Here is a 19,049-nt window from a genome sequence, read left to right as displayed (position 1 = left end):
ATAATGATAATAATAACAATAATAATAATAATAATAATAATAATAATAAACAATTGTGGTGTGTTTTTAATCAATCCCTAGTTGGTCATTTTATGCTAAGGGCACTAGGTGTTCATTGCAGAAATTCGAAGGACTGATTATTGCCATTTAACCTTGTCAAGGCAATTGCTTTGTGGGAAAAATAGAAATGTTGGGTGAGCAAGTGCTGATTTTCTCTGGCCAGCTTATTAGTGAGACTTCAGTGATTGAGAGACTGGCACGGCTTATTTAAAATCAGAGACTTGATGTATGGAAATCTGGAGAATGGGATGGAAAACTTATTGGGCTTTGGATAGTATGTGGGTGTATGGAGACAGAGAGTGGAGTGGAATGGGTGGGTTGTTACAGCCTTTTGGTAAAACGATCAAAACATTAAAAATGACAAATGTACTTTAAGAATTTTATAACACAGACCTGAATGTTTAGAGTATCAACTGTCTTTACATTTTTGTCTTATATCTTTTGAACAAAAAAAGATTGAAAAGGTGTAACAATCTGTAAAACATCTCTACAACAGCAATAATCATAATTTTTTTGACAAGGAAATATATGCATTTACTGCCAATTTAGTTTGCAGTGGGAGAATTTAACTCATCCAATATCCTTGGTAAATCAAGAACAGAATCTACAGTAAAATCTGGCCCCGGATCCTCTTCACTTCGGTTACATCCTTTAAGTTTTATCCACACTGAAGCCATTAAACCAGCATTTTTACTCCCTTGTATATCATGAGCAAGACTATCTCCAATCATGACACAGTTCTGTGGATCAACAGATATCAGTGAGCAAGCAGTGTTAAAAATCTCTGGATGTGGTTTTGGATGCGGGTGATCACCACTTATCACGATAGTTTTGAACAATCTGTCAGCCCCAGATGCTTTGATCTTTTCTTGTTGGATAACTGAGTCACTATTGGTGACAATTGCAATTTTGTAGTCTCTTGCCAGTTCTTGGATAAGCGATGAAATTTCATTTTCGATCACCATTTTTTCAAGCCGTGCTGATCTCCACACCTCGTACATTTCAACTGCTGAAGGTTTTTCACTATCGCCAGACTCACTATTTAATACATTTTCCCATAATTTCACTCGCCACGCGTGCTGATCAAATTTGAAAGAGTCCGGTGCCCACGGGTTTGTCTTGGTGACGAGTGTTTGATACTTCAAAGCGATGTTCTCTGCATCTTTAGCGTCGAAAAATTCAAGAAGCTTTTCCTTTGCTTTGTGAAATGCGTACAGGTCGGCCTCCACTGTGGGCACAAGCGTGTTGTCAAAATCGAACAAAATACCTTGCACTCTCTTCGAAGAGTAAGCCGCCATTTTGAGGATCAAAAACGTCAAAATGTGTCAGGCGTTACCGACTAGAGGAGTGGGTAGAGGGTTGAGGATGTGATGTATCGAAAGCATTTGTGCCAATGATAACAAAATCACTGCGGGATTACTGAATCATGTTAAAGTTGTTTAATCAAGTAACATGCATGATTCTACTAGCTTATTAGATAGGTGATCGATGAATGACGACAGAATAAAGAAAGCGATTTAAGAATGAAAGTTCTCCTCTAAATTAATAGCCAACAGCGGGGTCCTGTCTTTTCCTTTCTTTTCCTAGGGAGTTTTTCTTGACCGAGAAACCTTTGCCACACCGTAAGTTACAATGCAAATGCATGGCTCTAAGTGGAATGCGCTCATAAATGTTCAGTGTTTTCGGTCAGTTAAGCCTAATTAGCTTCTGTTTGATCTCACATCTATTAGATTGTTTTCATTTATTGCTGTTTACCTAGTCATGATCCAATTTTTCGCATTTCAAAAGGATAATCGTTTGATCTGGTTTCATATCTAGTAACTTTAGTACCCTGAAGACCTAAATCAAGGTCATTGATAGTCATAAAACTCTCTAATACAGGGAATTCATGAGATGCCTGAGTAGATAAAATTATTTTGCCTTATGCGCTTTATGTACACAAGTTACCTCGCTCAATTCAACCGTAAATTGCATCTTATTTGCATTTTTGACAAATCAGTGAAGCAGTTTACGATTTAGCCAGAGGAAAACCAGTTGTTCCGCATGATGAGTGAAAATGGAACGAGTTCATATCTATGGTATATCTATGGTAACCTTGCCTTTTGTGTAACAACGCGCATTTAAGCCTCTCGTGGGGTCAGGATTCCAGATCATGGCAGGTATTCATCTGCCCGATATAGGAAAACTGGGAATTCGTATCGCAACAGGAATTCGTGACAAGAAGAAAGTTGCTCCGAGTAACATGGCTGAAAACGCTAGATACCAAGCGCTGTCAACGAGACTTGATTCCGAAAAACACGAGCGAAATAGGGTGTTGAATAAGGAAGAAAGACGGATGAAAAGGAAAAAGCATCGAATTGACAAACGCCGCCAGGATATCGAAAAAAGTAGAAGGCAAGAATTGAACGGCAATGTTGACATTAGTGACGGTAAACTATATCTTCCTTCAATCTCTCTTCCTAAAACGGCGATTTCACGTGATTATAGAGACGAGTTGTTCAACGAAGATCAGAAAGACTTCGACCAATATCCCGGTAAATCGTCGTCAGCTATATTCCCAATTCAAGACGAGTTTAGTCGGCTGTTAGAAAGTTCTAGAAGTGATAGAAGATTAAGAGAAAAGAGGAAGATTGTCCAGCTACCTTCAATTGAAACAAGCTCGGGAGACAGTAAAATCAAACACAGAAAAACAGCTACTTTGAGGAAAAACTTGAAAGCGAATAATCTAATGAACAAGGATAAAAACGCGTTAGAAATTAAAGATATGAATTCAGAAATTGAAAAGGAATTAGAAGTTCGACCAAATCTTCAAATAGAAACGTTTAATGTGTCAAATAAACAAGATCAGCGAGGGGACAAGGATATTTTCTCACCGACAGGGAAAGAGGGAGTTGAAGATGAAGATCACAGACACGCTGAAATAACAGTCAGTACAGATTTCATTATTGACGAATCAATCTCCTCCGAAAATCCATTTAACTATTTGTTACTGGAAGAACAGAGGAGGAAGGCGTTCCATCAGAATCTAGAGGACGCATTTAGAGCGATCAAAACTTGTCGCTACATCAGAACTCCAAGTCGTAGAGAAAAAGAAACTGACTTTGATGAAGAAATCTTATGAATAAACCTTTTGAGTTTATATTTTCAGACTTTACCATAAAAATTTACAAGTAAAGATTAATTGCACACGACATAGTGTAACTAGATTTCCAATAAGTTTTAGTTTTTAACCCAAACGTTTTTTACTTCCTCTGTGGCCACAGAATCGCTATTGTTCTTTTAATTAAGTCTGGTCACATTCCTGCGTTTCAGGGTTCATAACTGATTTGGTATTTGTTACAGACTGTTTGTTTGCTATTCAGCGTTGATAAAAGATGAATTTCAATGTTGACATATTTGTCTGGTTTAAAACTCTTCTCATCGCCAAATTATACGCAACTTCTGTTCGATTTCTGAACTATCTGTGGTAAGAGGGCAGGCTTTCCTTTCTTCATTTAAAAAAGAAAAGTAATCTCTTCTGCTATCAGTGTTATTTTTTCTTTTCGCGGCTTAGAGAAGTCAAATATCTTAAGACAAATTGAGTAAGATATCCAAAGAGATTTAAGATTTATGTAACAAAACTGCTGCAGAAATTCTTTAACCCGTTTATTTAGGGTAGTGATCATGGTATTTATTCAAAGGACAGTTAAAGTCGCTGTATGATTGTATTTGTTACTGATCCAAAGCGCGCCGAAAATTCATGGAAAATTTAACAGTTCTTGAGCGACAAAGGTTAGACAATAATGATTGCAAAGATCTGTGGATCTGGGTCCCAATCGATATCAAATGAATCTAGTCACAATTTTATAATAAATTTAAATATTCCATGTTTGATGATCCACTTGTAGCAACACTTGACAAGAGAGTTTCCTTCCCTCCTTCCAAAGAGACTAAGGTTCATTTACAAATGTGAAAGTTAAAATCAAGGTAAATTTGAGCCTCTCAACTGAAGCATGATTGTTTCAGAATTGAGTGGGCCATGAAGGGTTCCCGAAGTCTACTGAGTAGATGGACTTGACAACCTTGGAGTGCTTTTAAATTGAAGAAAAGGGGACATAATTTTTTTGCGTCCAAAATTCTGTAAACTCTCACGGAGTCTTAAAGTAATTCATTAAGAATTACTGCTGCCCCCACCCTACCCCTGCTTGCACTAGATGGTTTACTTTCCGAGAACCTAGACCACAAATGGCCAACATCATTCAAATGAAGCGTTCTTTACTAAAATGTGACACCCAGGCTAAAGGAGAGAAAAATTTTATTTCATATGCAAATGATGAGGTAGAATTTGAAATAATGAGCGATCATTAGAGAATGCGAATATTTTGCGCCTTTGAATGCAAACTACTTGAATTCCAACAACCTTGTTACTGTCATGCGCAGCTCTGCAGATCTGATCATTTTTGAATTGTCAACGGTGAGTGTTAGCTTTACGACACTAAAAGAGTTCGCATTCACCAGAAATCCTTCATGTTACAATTACATTTGATGGCTGTATATGTCATTGCTCGTGGGGGAAAGCTAAAAAACATCGTGCAGTTCATAACAGCCAAGATGGGACTTCGACGAGTTTTGTCAAAACGTTTATGATAAAATTCCTGCCAACTGATCACACATCGGATCCGCAGAGAACTTTGGGCTGGTTTGAATCGCTTGTAAGAAAGGGTGACTCGAGAAGAGAAAGGCTCTGGTGTGAAACAGTTCTGCAAAAAGACCTCGGGACCTCCAAGTAACAACACGGTGAGAGAAGCTTTTGGTTATTAGAAAGTTGCAGCGTGATAAAATTTCACTCTGAAGGAATAGCTAAGAAACAAATGTAAGACATGGCCGGGAAGAAAGTTACTGCACTAACTTTAAACGATTCAATTTTTGTCGTGTAATGCGTATTAATATCATTTCTCAAACAATGTTTCCTAGATTTCGATATCATTAGAAACATTGCGCTAGCTAAATCTAATTTTAAACAAAATCAAATCTGCTTTATCTAAGAAACAGAGCAGATGTATATGGATGACTATACATCATGTATCTTTTCTATCACCAATGTCTTCCACGTTTCATGAAAATCTATAACTACAAGTGTGATGGATAAAAGCCAGAGAATACAGTTTACATTCTCTCGATAAAAATTAACTTAATTTACACAGTAGTTACTTTCTTCCATTTTTTTCAAGGTTAATAGAGGTGGATACAATCAGTTCTAATTGGAACAGAGCTATTGAACTTGTGCGTGATCACAAAGGCAGCCACTCTTCGTAAAAAAAGAGAGCGACCGAGGTTAACGTTTTCCTGATAGTTCGGAAAAATCTTCGAGAAGCGGATCGGTCCCCTCCTTACATTGATGTACTACTTATTTCATCGTGGATTATTGGGAGATAAGAAAAGCAAGAGAGAGAATGGGACTTAATGTACCTCACATGTGCTCCTGGAGAATGCCGCGGAACAGACTCCAAAGTAAGTTGTTGTTGTTTGAAGCCATACCTTCTGAAACTGTGTAAATTTTATCTCTGCCATTGAAAATCATGTATCACATTTTTTTTATGATTACGTTTTGACGTTCCAGCGAGTAACCTATTTGTTCTAAATTTGTCTTCAAATTAACTAGATATTCTCCTCCTAAGCTATGAAATATGGATACCTCTGAGTATAGAGTGGGGATTTTATTTGAAACCACTTTTTTTTATTAAAACTGATGGAAAACTGTACCTTTATCAGAAGCAATCATGGAATATGTAAACAGACAACACATTTCTCGAGAAATCACGAATGAACTGAGAAAGCTAAGCGTCAAAACCCTTTCTCAGTTGGCGCTATAATACAAGCAAAGAATAAACAAAATAAAACATTCTGATGCAATTAATCTTAGTTACACTTTACTGAACAAATAAAGCATCGTTTATGCGTCGATCAATTCTAAGCTTCAACATAACTCAAGGCAGTGGCATAACACTCCGGGCATTAGAACTTTTGCAAATTGTTAATCTGTTCAATTCCCGCCCTCTGGAGCAAAATTTGTGTTCAAATGCTCCACCCAAGTTCCGGATTTGATGGTCAATTTTTTTTGTAAAAAGCATAATCAGCGACCGTGACATTCTATTAATTTACCAAGCTTTAAAACCTAGACCTGTGGTAAACCTTTTTCTGAGCCATTCACTCGCTAAAGTGAACTATTTATACTTGAAAAATTTCAGATTTAAAAATGTAACACTTCTATTCCGCCGAAAGACTGAAAAGTTCAAATTCCCCACACGAGCCAGGCGAGGTTCAAATTCCCCACCCCCAGGCACAAACGACAGTCAAATGCCCGTGGGTTGCCCGAGAAAGGATTTCGAAGCTTCGCATTGATCAGCACACTAAACTGACATTAAATTAATGTGCTAAAAAACGAGCTATGTAGCTTTCCTTTAAAACTATCTTTTTTCTCTTTTAAATTCTTGGTAAATTTATTCATATGATTTATCTCAAGGAGCTTCGTCGTAATCTTAGGAATGTTTAGTGTATCATTATCATTAACACACACCAAAAATATAAAATAATAATTAATTGCCCATGTTATGTGAGTCCAAATTCTAATCTATCTAAGTTCATACTTTTACATTTTCTTAGTGATCATTCTTATTTATTTATTTAATTTTTTTGAAAATTTTTTAATTTAATTTTTTTAATTTTTATTTTATTTATTTATTTATTTTTAGTTTTTGGTATCTATGTAGGGGTTGAATTTTTAACATTTAATTGTAAGTCTATAAATTATTATTATTATTATTGTTATTATTATATAAAATCAATGATCTCTCAGAAAAGTCGCGGATCACTTTATCAGTTGAGCAGAAAAAGATAAAACAGCTGGGTCAACAACCTTAAGGATTCAAACCTTAGACATTAAGGCTTCGCAATCTGCTCTACAAGCTGGACAGAGGAGGACATTTGGATAAACATTTCGTGAGGATTCAAACCTCATTGTATGAAACGTCGTAATAAAATGCTCTCACAGCAGAGTAGAGAGAAAAAATGGTAGTAAACTCAAGTGAGGATTCAAACCTCAAACTTTGCAACTTCGGTATGAAATGCTCTACTACCTGAGCTGAGAGAAATTGTTGGTCGACTTTTGAAAGAACTTACCCGTTAAACAAAAGTTTTTGGTCGACTTTCTTGAGGATTCATACCTCGGATCTACCGATTGTGCTGTTAGATACTCTATCTGTTGACATATAGGAAACTTGTGCAGAAAAAGTAAAAAGCTGTGCCAATGACTATAAGGATTGAAACCTTAGACCTTAAAGCTTCGCAATCTGCTCCACCAGTTGGCAGAGGAAGAAATGTAGGTCGACTATCATGAGGATTCAAACCTCATTGTATTAAACATCGTAACAAAATACTCTTACAGCAGAGTAGAAAGACAAAATTATTGGTAAGCTGACGTTAGGATTTAAACCTCAGACTTTGCAATATCGGTATCAAATGCTCTACCAGCTGAGCAGAAAGAAACTTGTGGGTCGACCTCAGTTTTTAAGAACTTTCATGTTAAACATGTGAAACAAGAGTTGCTGATCGACTCTCATGAGGACTCAAACCTCAGATCTACCGATTTTGCTATCAGATACTCTACCTGCTGAAGAATAATAAACTCGTGCAGTTACTGTTCTTATCTCACACTAAGCATTGTATTTTATAGGCTTCTTGAGTGTTGGATCAACAGGTGATATAGATACCGTTATTGTTCAGCTGAAATCAAACGCCAGATCAATTCATGTTGGATTTCATTACAGTCATCTAGTTGAGAAATCAACAGTGTGTTATATCTACTGAGGACTGCTTAACTGTTCAGGTGAGAATTCAATCAGAGATTTTAACAATTCATGAAGTATGATTGAGCTATTTAAATGAGTAAACGTGTCATGTTTAAGTAAATATTTTAAAGGCAACTGGAATATTGAGTTTACGCTGGCTGAGAACTGCTTTTACGTTTTAGCGATAACCATGAATTGTGCACTTCCGGAAAAGAAGGAAGACCGGAGTCAAAAACCATCTTAAGCAAAACATTTAAAGTTAAAAAAAATATTGAACATAGAAACCACGGTAAAATGGATGAATGATAACCAAAAAAAAAAAAAGGGGGTACCAAGCTTCCCTGTTATCATTTATATAGAATATAGAAGGAGTTCAGGAGATTTCAATTCTATGTGGAAGTCTATCAGCACAACTCATTTACTTAAAGCAATATTCTTTTCCAGCTTAAGAAAAAGACACTTTACAGCTGTCAAGGGACAAGTTGGATCACAGAAATCAAATGGTACAGTATATAGGATACTGAGAAAACAAATATTACAATCTGAGTCCCTCGTGAGGATTCGAACCTCACACAGTCTGCCCAAAGAAGGCGATCCCAGCTGAGTGGAGGGTTTCGTGCACTCCACTCAGTGCTTGTTTATTTCGCGTCCCGAGGAGAGGTGCAGTGCAGATTGCCCATACTTCGGTCTCGCCCGTCTGGTACCTCGGCGTAAGCTCGTTTCATTTTTTATGTTTTTTGTTTGTTTTTGTTTTTTGATGAAACGAGAATAGTCGATACATAGGTCTCAAACCCGGAGGTCCAGACCCATTTCAGGTGTCGGCTGTAACCACCAGAGGACAGTGTCTTTATTCAAGCAGGGATTGTAATTTCTTTTTCCCCTGGCATATTTGATATTCAAGGTCAAGGGTATTTAAAAAAACCATTGCCGGTCCTTATTAAATAAAGAATGAGACAACTTAGTCTCCCAGAACTCAATAATGGCGACTGAAGCTTATAGAGCTTAACTTGAGAGGGACCACAATAACTAATTGCCTTTGTTACGTGAGTCCAAAAAAAAAGACAAAACAGCTGGGTCAATGACCATAAGGATTCAAACCTTAGACCTTAAAGCTTCGCAATCTGCTTTACCAGGTAGGCAGAAGAAGACATTTGGGTAGACGTTTCGTGAGGATTCAAACCTCATTGTATGAAACATCGTCATAAAATGCTCTCACAGCAGAGTAGAGGAAAAAGTGGTGGTAAACTCAAGTGAGGATTCAAACCTCAGACTTTGCAACATCGGTATGAAATGCTCTATTACCTGAGCTGAGAAAAATTGTTGGTCAGCTTTTGAAATAACTTACTACGTGTACGGGTCTCATGCATCCCTCTGCTCCTGGGTAACATCTGTGGGCGCATAGCCGTGGGAATGAGCACTCTCGTTCCTCTGTAGATTATTCCATCCTGAACTGCTAGTTCATCTCTTTACGGCCAGTAGTCTCGGACATTGGGCGGTACTTACGTCTTGTCCTCAGGCCATCCATTACCTATAATTTCAGCTAAGGTCATGACTGAGATTTCCATCTTTTGAGGTTGCTGTTGCTACTTTCTGAGGGGTTGCATCTGTCATATTATGAAAGACATTTGGATCTGTTCCTTCGATCTCTTTCATGAGAAGTTCTTCTGCGTGAATTGTAAGGACTTCATAATCATCTATTTCCTTCTTTTGCGTTCGGCCGTTGGGGATGGCAGATCTTGACAGATGATCACTTATGTACACCTGAGTTCCCTTTTTGTACACAATATTCAGGCGGTACTTTTGCAGTCGTAGCATCATGCGTTGTAACCTCTTGGGCGCGCTGTTGATACTTTTAGCAAGTATGGTTTCTAGAGGCTTATGATCTGTGACTGCTGTAATCTTTTCTCTTCCATGGAGATAGTGGTCAAATCGTGTACAACCAAACACCAGTGCGAGGCATTCCTTCTCGATCTGAGAGTAACGTTTCTCAGTCTCAGTCATAGTGCGACTAGCAAATGCCACTGGTCCGCCGGCTTGAAGTAGAACAGCTCCTAGTCCATAGTCACTTGCGTCTGACTCAATCGTTACTTCTTCCTCCAAGTCGTAGTAACGGAGAAGTGGCGGTTCTGAAATTAGCTGAGTCAACTTGTTAAAGGCATCTTGGTGAACTTTCGACCACATGAATTGGTTTTGCTCCTTGGTTAGGTTTCTGAGAGGTTCAGATACGTCAGACAGCTGAGGTAAAAATTTGCCCAGATAATTGATCATTCCAAGTAGTCTTCTCACTTCAGTCTTACTACGTGGTCTCGGTGTTACATATCAACACTCGACCGCCATGTTGGATTTATACAACAAACGCGTTTTATTTCATGCTGAGCCTACAAGAGGTCAGTGGTATACATAACATCCCCCTTCCCTCTTTTGATAATATCAACAACAACAACAACAAATATATATATGGTAACTGAACGGAAACAGAAAGTGTTTGCACAATTAACGGTGTCTGTTATTGCTACGTTTTCAACTTAAAATAAAATTAATTATAGGTCTAGTTTCACTGGCTTCTTGACTTGTCTGCCACTTCGAGTTGTGTACAGGGTCGAGCCCCCAGTCGCTGCTACTTCAGGTGAAGGCGGTATCTTTCTTGCTGGGCTTTTTCTTGTGACTGACTGGTCTGACTGGTAATCTAATGGTAGCTTCTCCATACGTGTGTCTGGCATGGGTGGTGGCACTGCATGCGGCACTACACGTGGTTTCTCAGGATCTGTCTCTGCCTTCTCGATGTTTGCATGTGACTTGGGGGAGTCTGTTCTTAATGCCACTCTATTTCGTCTGATTCTTCGGCCCCCTACATCGACTATATAAGATCTGGGTTATGTATGTTGTTGCACAACCGTCGCTGCTTTCCATTCCTTTGATCCCGTTGCGGGTTTCGCTCTAACAAAATCACCAGGCTTAAGCGGGGGTAACTCTTTAGTACCTCGGTGATCATAGTAGTATTTCTAATTTTCTTTGCCATCCTTCATTCTTGCTCTTATCTCTTTGATGTCGTGTGCCTCAGGCTCTAGCAGACCACAAGCTAGTGGTAGTGTCGTCCTTAGCCTACGTCCCATGGAGAGTTGAGACGGAGAGAGGTTGATCCCTTGGGGTGGCTCTGTACTCCAGAAGTGCTTTGTTCTTGTCGTTGTTTTTCCTCCAGAGTGATTTTACTGTTTTGACTGCTGCTTCAGCTTCTCTATTTGCACGGGGGTACTTGGGACTCACTAGGACATGTTCAAAGTTGTAGCTTCTGGCAAAAGTCTCAAATTGTTTGCTTGTGTATTGGACACCGCAGTCAGTCACCAGTTTTGCCGGAATACTATGTCTGCTGAAGTGTTCCTTCAGCGCTTCGATGGTATCCTGGGAAGTAAGGTCATTGAGTTTAGTTACTTCAATGTACTTGGAGTAATAATCAACCAGTACCAGGTAATGACGATCTTTCAAAGGCGAAGATGTCTGAAGCAGCCATCGCCCATGGCAGATTCGAGACAGGACTTGGCATGAGGGGCTGTTTCTGCTGTGCAGGCGCGTAGTTGTGTCACAGAGTACAGTCTTTTACTTTGTCTTCTATTTGAGCGCTCATTCCAGGCCAATAAAGCGCTTCCCTGGCCCTCTGTTTGCACTTCACAATTCCAAGGTGTGTTCCGTGTATTAAGGCGAGCATGGCTGGTCTCATGGACGGGAGTACCACAATCTTCATCCCTCTGTCGATTACACCATCTAAAACTGCAAGTTCATCACGTGACTCCCAGTATTCTCGTATGCTGTGTGGGATCTGTCGTTTTGTTTCTGGCCACCCTGCTTGAATCATAGCGTACAGCTCATGGAACTCGTTTGCAGTTTTTTGTTGGAGTTCTGTATACTTTGGCTCTGAAATGGATATTCTTTCCAGCACGTTTACTTGTATCTCATCTTCGTCCGCTTGTAGTTCATTCAGACTTGCTCGGCTAATGGTATTAGCGAGAACTTGCTTCTTGCCAGGAAGATACCCCACTTTTAGGTCATAATCGCTTACTTTCAGCATCATTGCCTGTAATCTTAATGGTGCCGTTGTTATTGGTTTGCGGAAAATTGTCTCTAGGGGCTTATGGTCGGTCTGAACCACTGTCGTTTTGCCTAGAATGTACTCTCTAAATTTCTGTGTACTGAACACAATTGCCAGCATTTCTTTCTCAATTGGGGCCCAGTTGATTTCAGATTCTCGAAGTTTGCGAGACGCGTAAGCTACTGGCCTTCCTTCTAGGAGTAGGACCGTACCCACTGCCTCCTTGCTAGCATCGCATTGTATGGTCACTTCCTTGTTGATATCATAGTAGGCTAGCACAGGGGCTTTTACAGCACATATCTTTAAGCTTTTGGAATGCATCTGCCTGTGGCTTATCCCAGTGGAAAAGTACTTCTTTTCTAGTGAGCTCTCGCAACCGGGTTTCAACTTCTGCAAGCATTGGGAGGAACCTGGCCAAATATCGTATGGATCCCAAGAATCGGCGTACATCCTCTTTTGTTTCTGGAGGTGGCATATCCTTCATGGCTTTCACTTTTTCTGGGTCAGGTTTGAGTCCTTCTGCTGAGATAATGTGGCCCACATATTGAACTTCGGGCTTGCGTACTTTAACCTTTTCAAAATTCAACCTGAGGTTGTAGCTTTTGGCTCGCTGGAGTACTGCCTCTAGCACCGAGTCATGATGAGCAACGTTACTACCTGTAATTAATATGTCATCCATAATGGCATATGCATGATCGATACCTTCCAACATTTCATTCATGGTCCTTTGATACATCTCTGGAGCTGATTTAATTCCAAAAGGTACCTTCAACCATCTGTATCGATCCATTGGAGTGTTCATAGTTGTTGGTAGGCTGGACTCTTAGTCAAGTCAGCCACTCTTTGCGTCAAGGACTGTGAACACTTTGGCATCAGGTGTTTTGGCTGAAATTTCTTCAACTGTAGGTATTGGATAATATTCCGCTTAACGACTTTGTTCAGGTCTCCTGGGCCTAAACAGATCCTGATCTTGTCACCTCGACTTGACACCACCATGGAATTGACCCAATAAGTGGGCTGTGTAACTTTGGCTAGATGCCCTTCCTTCTCCATTTCTATGAGCTTGGAATGAGTGCTGTGGGTTGTCTGCGAGGACCATGTACCACTGGCGTTGCTGTGGGGTCAATTTTGATTGAGTAGGTTCCTGGCATGACTCCAGATGCCTTTTGCAAACCAGGGTGTTGATTCAACAACTCCTTAAGGTTCACATCTATTTTATGCACTCGCTGGACCAATTCGAGGGCTTGACAGACTTTGCCTGACAGTATTGGTTTTTGCTTGCTATCTATAACATAGAAGTTTACATTTAACTTCTTGTCTTTAAATCGCACTGGAAGGGTGACGTAACCCTTTGGTTTGATCTGGTGTTGGTTATAGGAAACCAAAGTCTTCTTGGTTTTCTTAATAGGGGCATTTGGTGCTATTTGTCTGAGCTGGGTGGTGTTAATCACACTTGCATAGGCACCAGTGTCGAGCTGACAAAACAGGGTGCTATTGCCCACTTCCAGGAATTCACACCATTCGTCCTTTTCACCTGGGTTCTGGTTGTCGTTGATCCTGTTTATTTCTAGACTTGCTAGCACCTTCAGCACCTTCCTCATCACTGGAATATTCGTCTCCCGAATAGTCTGTTTCACTCAACACGTTAACAATACTTTTCCGACTTCTGCACGCTTGGGAAAAGTGTCCGATTTTCCTGCATTTATTACACGATTCATTCTTGGCTGGACACTTTTCTTGTGGCTTGTGTGCATTGTATCCACACCTGTCACATTTCTGAGCCTGCTCATTGTTACCTTTCGGTTTCTTGAAATTTCTCGCCTTTTTATGCTGCCTATACGAGTCCTTCTTCCATGTTACTTTACTAACTTCAATTCTCGGGTCTTCACCTGACATCACCTGCATTCCGTCCCTTGTGGCCTTGAAAATTCGACCGATGCTGATGGCTGTTTCGAGTGTAAGGTTTTGCTTTTTTCCAGGCAACGTTGTCGTACTCGTTCATCCAGTGATTTACACGCGATGGCGTTCCGAATTAACTTATTTGTCTCGGTCATGTCTAGCCCTCGGGCTAGGAGTTTGAGGTCAGTGACGAAGGAATCAAACGTTTCCCCTTGCAGTTGGCGTCTTCGATCGAATTTCACTGCCGCCATTATTGGGTTCTTTTTAGCTTCGAGGTGTGCTTTGAATTTTTCGGCGACTCGTTCAAGTATGTCCCTTTCACTGATGTCACGTCTGTTTTCCCCCGATCCAACTAGAACAGTGTTCCACTGGAAAGTGAGGTAAATCTCTCGGCCCTTGTCACCGAAAAAGCTCATCAGGTTGCACATTTTCTCTTTTTCCGTGCACTTGTTGAGTGGTCCTTTTGCCATATCTTTGTGCTAAGTTTCGTTCAGCGGCGCTCGAAATCCCACTATTTTGACACCATGTTACATACCAACACTCGACCGCCATGTTGGATTTAAACAACACACGTGTTTTATATCTTGCTGAGCCTACAAAAGGTCAGCGGTATATATAACACTCGGCATCTGGGTGATGGCTTCAATTTTGGCTGGGTCTGGTAAAATACCCTCAAAAGTCAAGATATGACCACAGTACTTCAATTTCTGTTGTTTAAAGACGAACTTGTCCTTGTTCAGTTTGAAGTTTCGCTCCCTGCATCTCTGTAGCAACGCAATCAGATTTCTCTCATGGTCTGCCAAGGCTTGTTCATGGGTGTTTCCTGCTCCAGTTACTAACAGGTCATCAGCTGTAGCAGTTACTCCTTCCAGGCCCTCAATGATTTCATTTACATGTCTCTGAAATTCTTATGGTGCACTACATATGCCGAAGGGCATCCTAAGCCACTTGTATCTACCAAAAGAAGTGTGAAATGTTGTTAATTTGCTAGAGTCCTCATTTAGCTTCACTTGCAGAAATCCATCTTTTGCGTCCAGGACTGTGAACACTTGCGCTTTAACAAGCCTGGAGGTCACATCATCAATGGTTGGAAGACAGAGCTTTGGTATTTTGACATGCTTGTTCAATTCTCTGGGATCCAGGCAAACACGTAGTTGGCCATTGCGCTTCTTCACATATACTGCACTGCTCACCCAGTCTGTTGGTTCATCAACTTTCGCTATGTGGCCTTTCTGCTCCATTTCATGAAGTTTCTTCTTGAGATCGTCTCTCAGTGCGACGGGTACGGTTCTAGACACATCTTGTTTCGGTACTGCTCCTTCTGTCAGTTCAATCTTGTAATTTCCAATGTACCCTAGCCCAGTGAATACATCGTTGTGTTCTCGTAAAATAGCATCCTTGATCAACTCTTTTACGTCAGAAACTGAGTTGACGAGTAATTCTCTTTTAGTAGACAGGAGTTCTAACTCCTCACATGTTTTTCCTGATAACAGTGAACTTGGAGCATTATCAACCACTAAGAATTTTGCTCTGGTTATTTTTCCACCAATCTGGATGTCAAGGCAGACTTCACCTTTGGGAAACACACTTTCTCCATTGTACGCTTTCAAAATGACACGAGTTTTCTTCAAGTCTGGTCGGTTTTGAATCTTTATAAAATCTTCCATTCTCAAGCAATTAGCCTCTGATCCGCTATCAATCTGCATGGTCACCTCAATCCAATCACTTGTCCGTCCCCTTCTCAGCTGAGGTTGAATCATGTATTTAGAACGGCTGCTGTCAATGACTGAATACATGCAGTGAACTTCATCATCAGTGATTGCTGGTTCGGCTTCTTCAATTGGATGAATACTCCTCGTAGGTTTCTTGGAAACGCTCTTCACAGGTTTCTGTGTTCTCCTTTGAGATTCTTGATCTCGACTTCTGCACATCTTAGTGAAATGGTTCTTCATGTTACACTTGCTGCATTTTTTTCCATAAGCCGGACACTGGCGCAAATTGTAGTTCGTTCCTCAATATTTATATTGTTTCACCGTTTCTACTCGTCGTGTAAAATCTGGTTTCTTTCCTTTGTACTTGACAGCGTGTATTGAAGTTTCTATTTCTCCATCAATCTTTTTCAGTTGATCGCTGGCTGTTTCTGCAGCTCTAATTATGTCTAAGGCTGTATTAAGAGTGAGAGTCTTCTCACGGAGTAGTCGTTTTCTGACTTCATGGCTTTTGATTCCAATGACCAGTCTGTCTCGAATCAGTTCGTCACACAGAGCGCCATAAGCACAGGTTGACGCTAGCTTCCGCAGTCTGTTCAGGTATTGATCGGTGTTTTCATTTCCGTGGTTGGCACTGTTGAACAGGTAACGCTCAAAAATAATATTCCTTTGTGGTTCAAAATGCTGCGTCAGGGCCTGCAAGAAACTATCAGGATCTGTGCGATCAGCTACAGGCAGATTTTTTACTATTTGGTAAGTTTCTCTTCCCAGAACTATCTTAAGAGTTTCCAAAATGACTGGTTTGGATTTTTTATCAAGTTCAGTTGCTATCTTAAAGCTCTCCCAACTCTCTCTGAAAAAAGTCCAGTTCTCTGCCAGGTTTCCCTTGAGACTCATTGGAGGTGGCGTTGGTAGCTGACTGTAGATCATCATCTGTGTAGGTGGCACAATAGGTTGCGCTAGAGGAGCCTCTGGAGGATTCTCTTGCACCGGAGGGTCCTCTTGATCGTCCATCCTGTTAATTCTTTTGTTGTCCTTGTGAGACGTTCGCTAGGCTCTGGCCTTTCGCGGAAATGCAGTTTCCTTAATGTGTGAACCTCGAAATTCACTTCAAATGTCACAAGTGGCAGTGTTAGGGCTTCCGGTCTGTCCAATAACACCGCTGGATTCTGTAAGCGCCCGCGATTAATTCTTCTGTCTTTGCTTGGATCGACGAAAGTTATCTTCAATTTTGTAATCCACATCCTGACACCATGAAGTGTGGACGTCTTGTATTCTGCAGCATACACCTTTATTGATATCTGTTGGGCAATACCAGCAACTAAACTACTCTCTACATCTAGTTACAAGCTCGGCTTTTATAGGTCCAGTTGAGGATCTAGAACGTTCCGTAACATTACAGCAGATTCTATCTATATATTGATTCGGGGATGACTCAGCATGACACAGCTACTTCTAGAACATTTTTGAAGGTCACACTACACATGTTAAACATGTTAAACGAGAGTTGCTGGTCGACTACCATGAGGATTCAAACCTCAGATCTACCGATTTTGCTGTCAGATACCCTACCTGCTGAAGAATAATTAAAAACGCCGTGCAGTTGCTGTTCTTATCTCACACTAAGCATTGTATTTTGTATGCTTCTTGAGTGTTGGATCAACAGGTGATATAGATGCCGTTATTGTTCAGCTGGAATCAAACACCAGATCAATTCATATTGGATTTCATCACAGTCATCTAGTTGACCAATCAACAGTGTGTTACGTCTACTGAGGGCTGCTGAACTGTTCAGGTGAGAATTCAATCAGAGATATTAACAATTCATGAAATATGATTGAGCTATTTATGTGAGTAAACGCGTTATGTTTAAGTATATATTTTAAAGGCAACTGGAATATTGAGTCTAGACTGGCTAAGAACTGCTTTTACGTTTTAGCGACAATCATGAATTGTGCACTTCTGGAAAAGAAGGAAGACCGAACATTTAAAGTGAACAGGGAAATGAAATAAAAATCACAGCAAAACGAATGAATAATAACAAAAAAAGAGTCACTTGTATGTAACTAAGCTTCCCTCTTCTCATTCATAAAGAATATAGAATATAGAAGGAGTTTAGGAGATTTCAATTCAATGTGGTAGTCTATCAGCACAAGTCATTTACTTAAAGCAATCTTCTTTTTCAGCTTAAGAAAAAGACACTTTACAGCCGTCAGGGGACAAGTTGGATCACCGAAATCAAATGGTACCGTATATAGGATACTGAGGAAACAAATATTACAACCTGAGTCCCTTGTGAGGATTCGAACCTCACGCAGTCTGCCCAAAGAAGGCGATCCCAGCTGAGTGGAGGGTTTCGTGCACTCCACTCGGTGCTTGTCTATTTCGCGTCCCGAGGAGAGGTGCAGTGCAGATTGCCCATACTTCGGTCTCGCCCGTCTGGTACCTCGGCGTAAGCTCGTTTCATTTTTGTTTTATGTTTTATATATTTGTTTGTTTTTGTTTTTTGATGAAACGAGAATAGTCGATACATAGGTCTCAAACCCGGAGGTCCAGACCCATTTCAGGTGTCGGCTGTAACCACCAGAGGATTGTGTCTTTATTCAAGCAGGGATTGTAATTTCTTTTTCCTCTGGCATATTTGACATTCAAAGTCAAGGGTATTTAAAAAACCATTGGCGGTCCTTAGTAAATAAAGAATGAGACACCTTAGTCTCCCAGAACTCAATAATGGCGACTGAAGCATGTAGAGCTTAACTTGAGAGGGACCACAGTAACTAATTGCCTATGTTACGTGGGTCCAAAATCAATTATCTCTCAGGAAAATTACAGATCACTTTATCAGCTGAGCAAAAAAAGGCAAAACAGCTGGGTCACCAACCATAAGGACTCAAACCTTAGACCTTAAAGCTTCGCAATCTGCTCTACCAGCTGGGCAGAGGAAGACATTTGGGTAGACGTTTCGTGAGGATTCAAACCTCATTTTATCAACTATCACAATAAAATGCTCGTGCAGCGGAGTAGAAAGAGAAAATTATGGGTAAGCTGACGTGAGGATTCAAACCTCAGACCTTGCAATATCGGTATGAAATGCTCGGTCGACTTTAAAATGAAATTACACGTGAAAAGTTTGAAACTAAAGTTTCTGGTCGACTCTCATGAGGATTCAAACCTCAGATCTACCGATTTTGGAGTTAGACGCCTTTCAATTTAAACTAGACAGACGTCTTGCAATTATTGTTTTTCTCTCTTACTAAGCATTACATTTAATTTGCCTTTTAAGTGTTTGATCAGCAGGTGAATTAGATGCAGGTACTGTTTTGGTAGAATCAATTGACAGATCAATTCAAGTTAGTTTTCAAGTCAGCGATGTAGTGGACTAACCAAGAGGGCTGTACCGGTAGAAAGAGAGCTGGTTACCTCTTTAGGTAAGAATTGAATCAGAGATATTGAAAATTCATGAAGTATCAA

The 19,049-nt window shown here is 40.2% G+C and overlaps 2 protein-coding genes across 2 annotated transcripts; one reads left to right on the top strand and one right to left on the bottom strand.

Moving 5' to 3' along the window:
* Positions 1-443: 443 nt before the first annotated feature.
* LOC131792178 (N-acylneuraminate-9-phosphatase-like) lies at positions 444-1,358 on the bottom strand. The gene has a single exon (XM_059109555.2). It carries the CDS (start codon positions 1,356-1,358, stop codon positions 606-608), a length of 753 nt encoding a protein of 250 aa, XP_058965538.1. The 3' UTR covers positions 444-605.
* Positions 1,359-2,015: 657 nt separating this feature from the next.
* On the top strand, positions 2,016-3,874 carry LOC131792173 (uncharacterized). Its single transcript, XM_059109550.2, has one exon. The coding sequence runs from the start codon at positions 2,213-2,215 to the stop codon at positions 3,179-3,181; it is 969 nt and encodes a 322-aa protein (XP_058965533.2). The 5' UTR covers positions 2,016-2,212; the 3' UTR covers positions 3,182-3,874.
* Positions 3,875-19,049: the final 15,175 nt, after the last annotated feature.

This window comes from Pocillopora verrucosa, chromosome 7 (assembly GCF_036669915.1).
Source record: "Pocillopora verrucosa isolate sample1 chromosome 7, ASM3666991v2, whole genome shotgun sequence".
Lineage (NCBI taxonomy): Eukaryota > Metazoa > Cnidaria > Anthozoa > Scleractinia > Pocilloporidae > Pocillopora > Pocillopora verrucosa.
Note: the sequence above shows the minus strand (reverse complement) of the source record. Positions and strands in the feature narration are given on the sequence as shown.

What these genes read in the sequence shown, in the direction of transcription:
- LOC131792178 (XM_059109555.2), bottom strand. Translation starts at nt 1,358, where the DNA reads ATGGCGGCTTACTCTTCGAAGAGAGTGCAAGGTATTTTGTTCGATTTT.
- LOC131792173 (XM_059109550.2), top strand. Translation starts at nt 2,213, where the DNA reads ATGGCAGGTATTCATCTGCCCGATATAGGAAAACTGGGAATTCGTATC.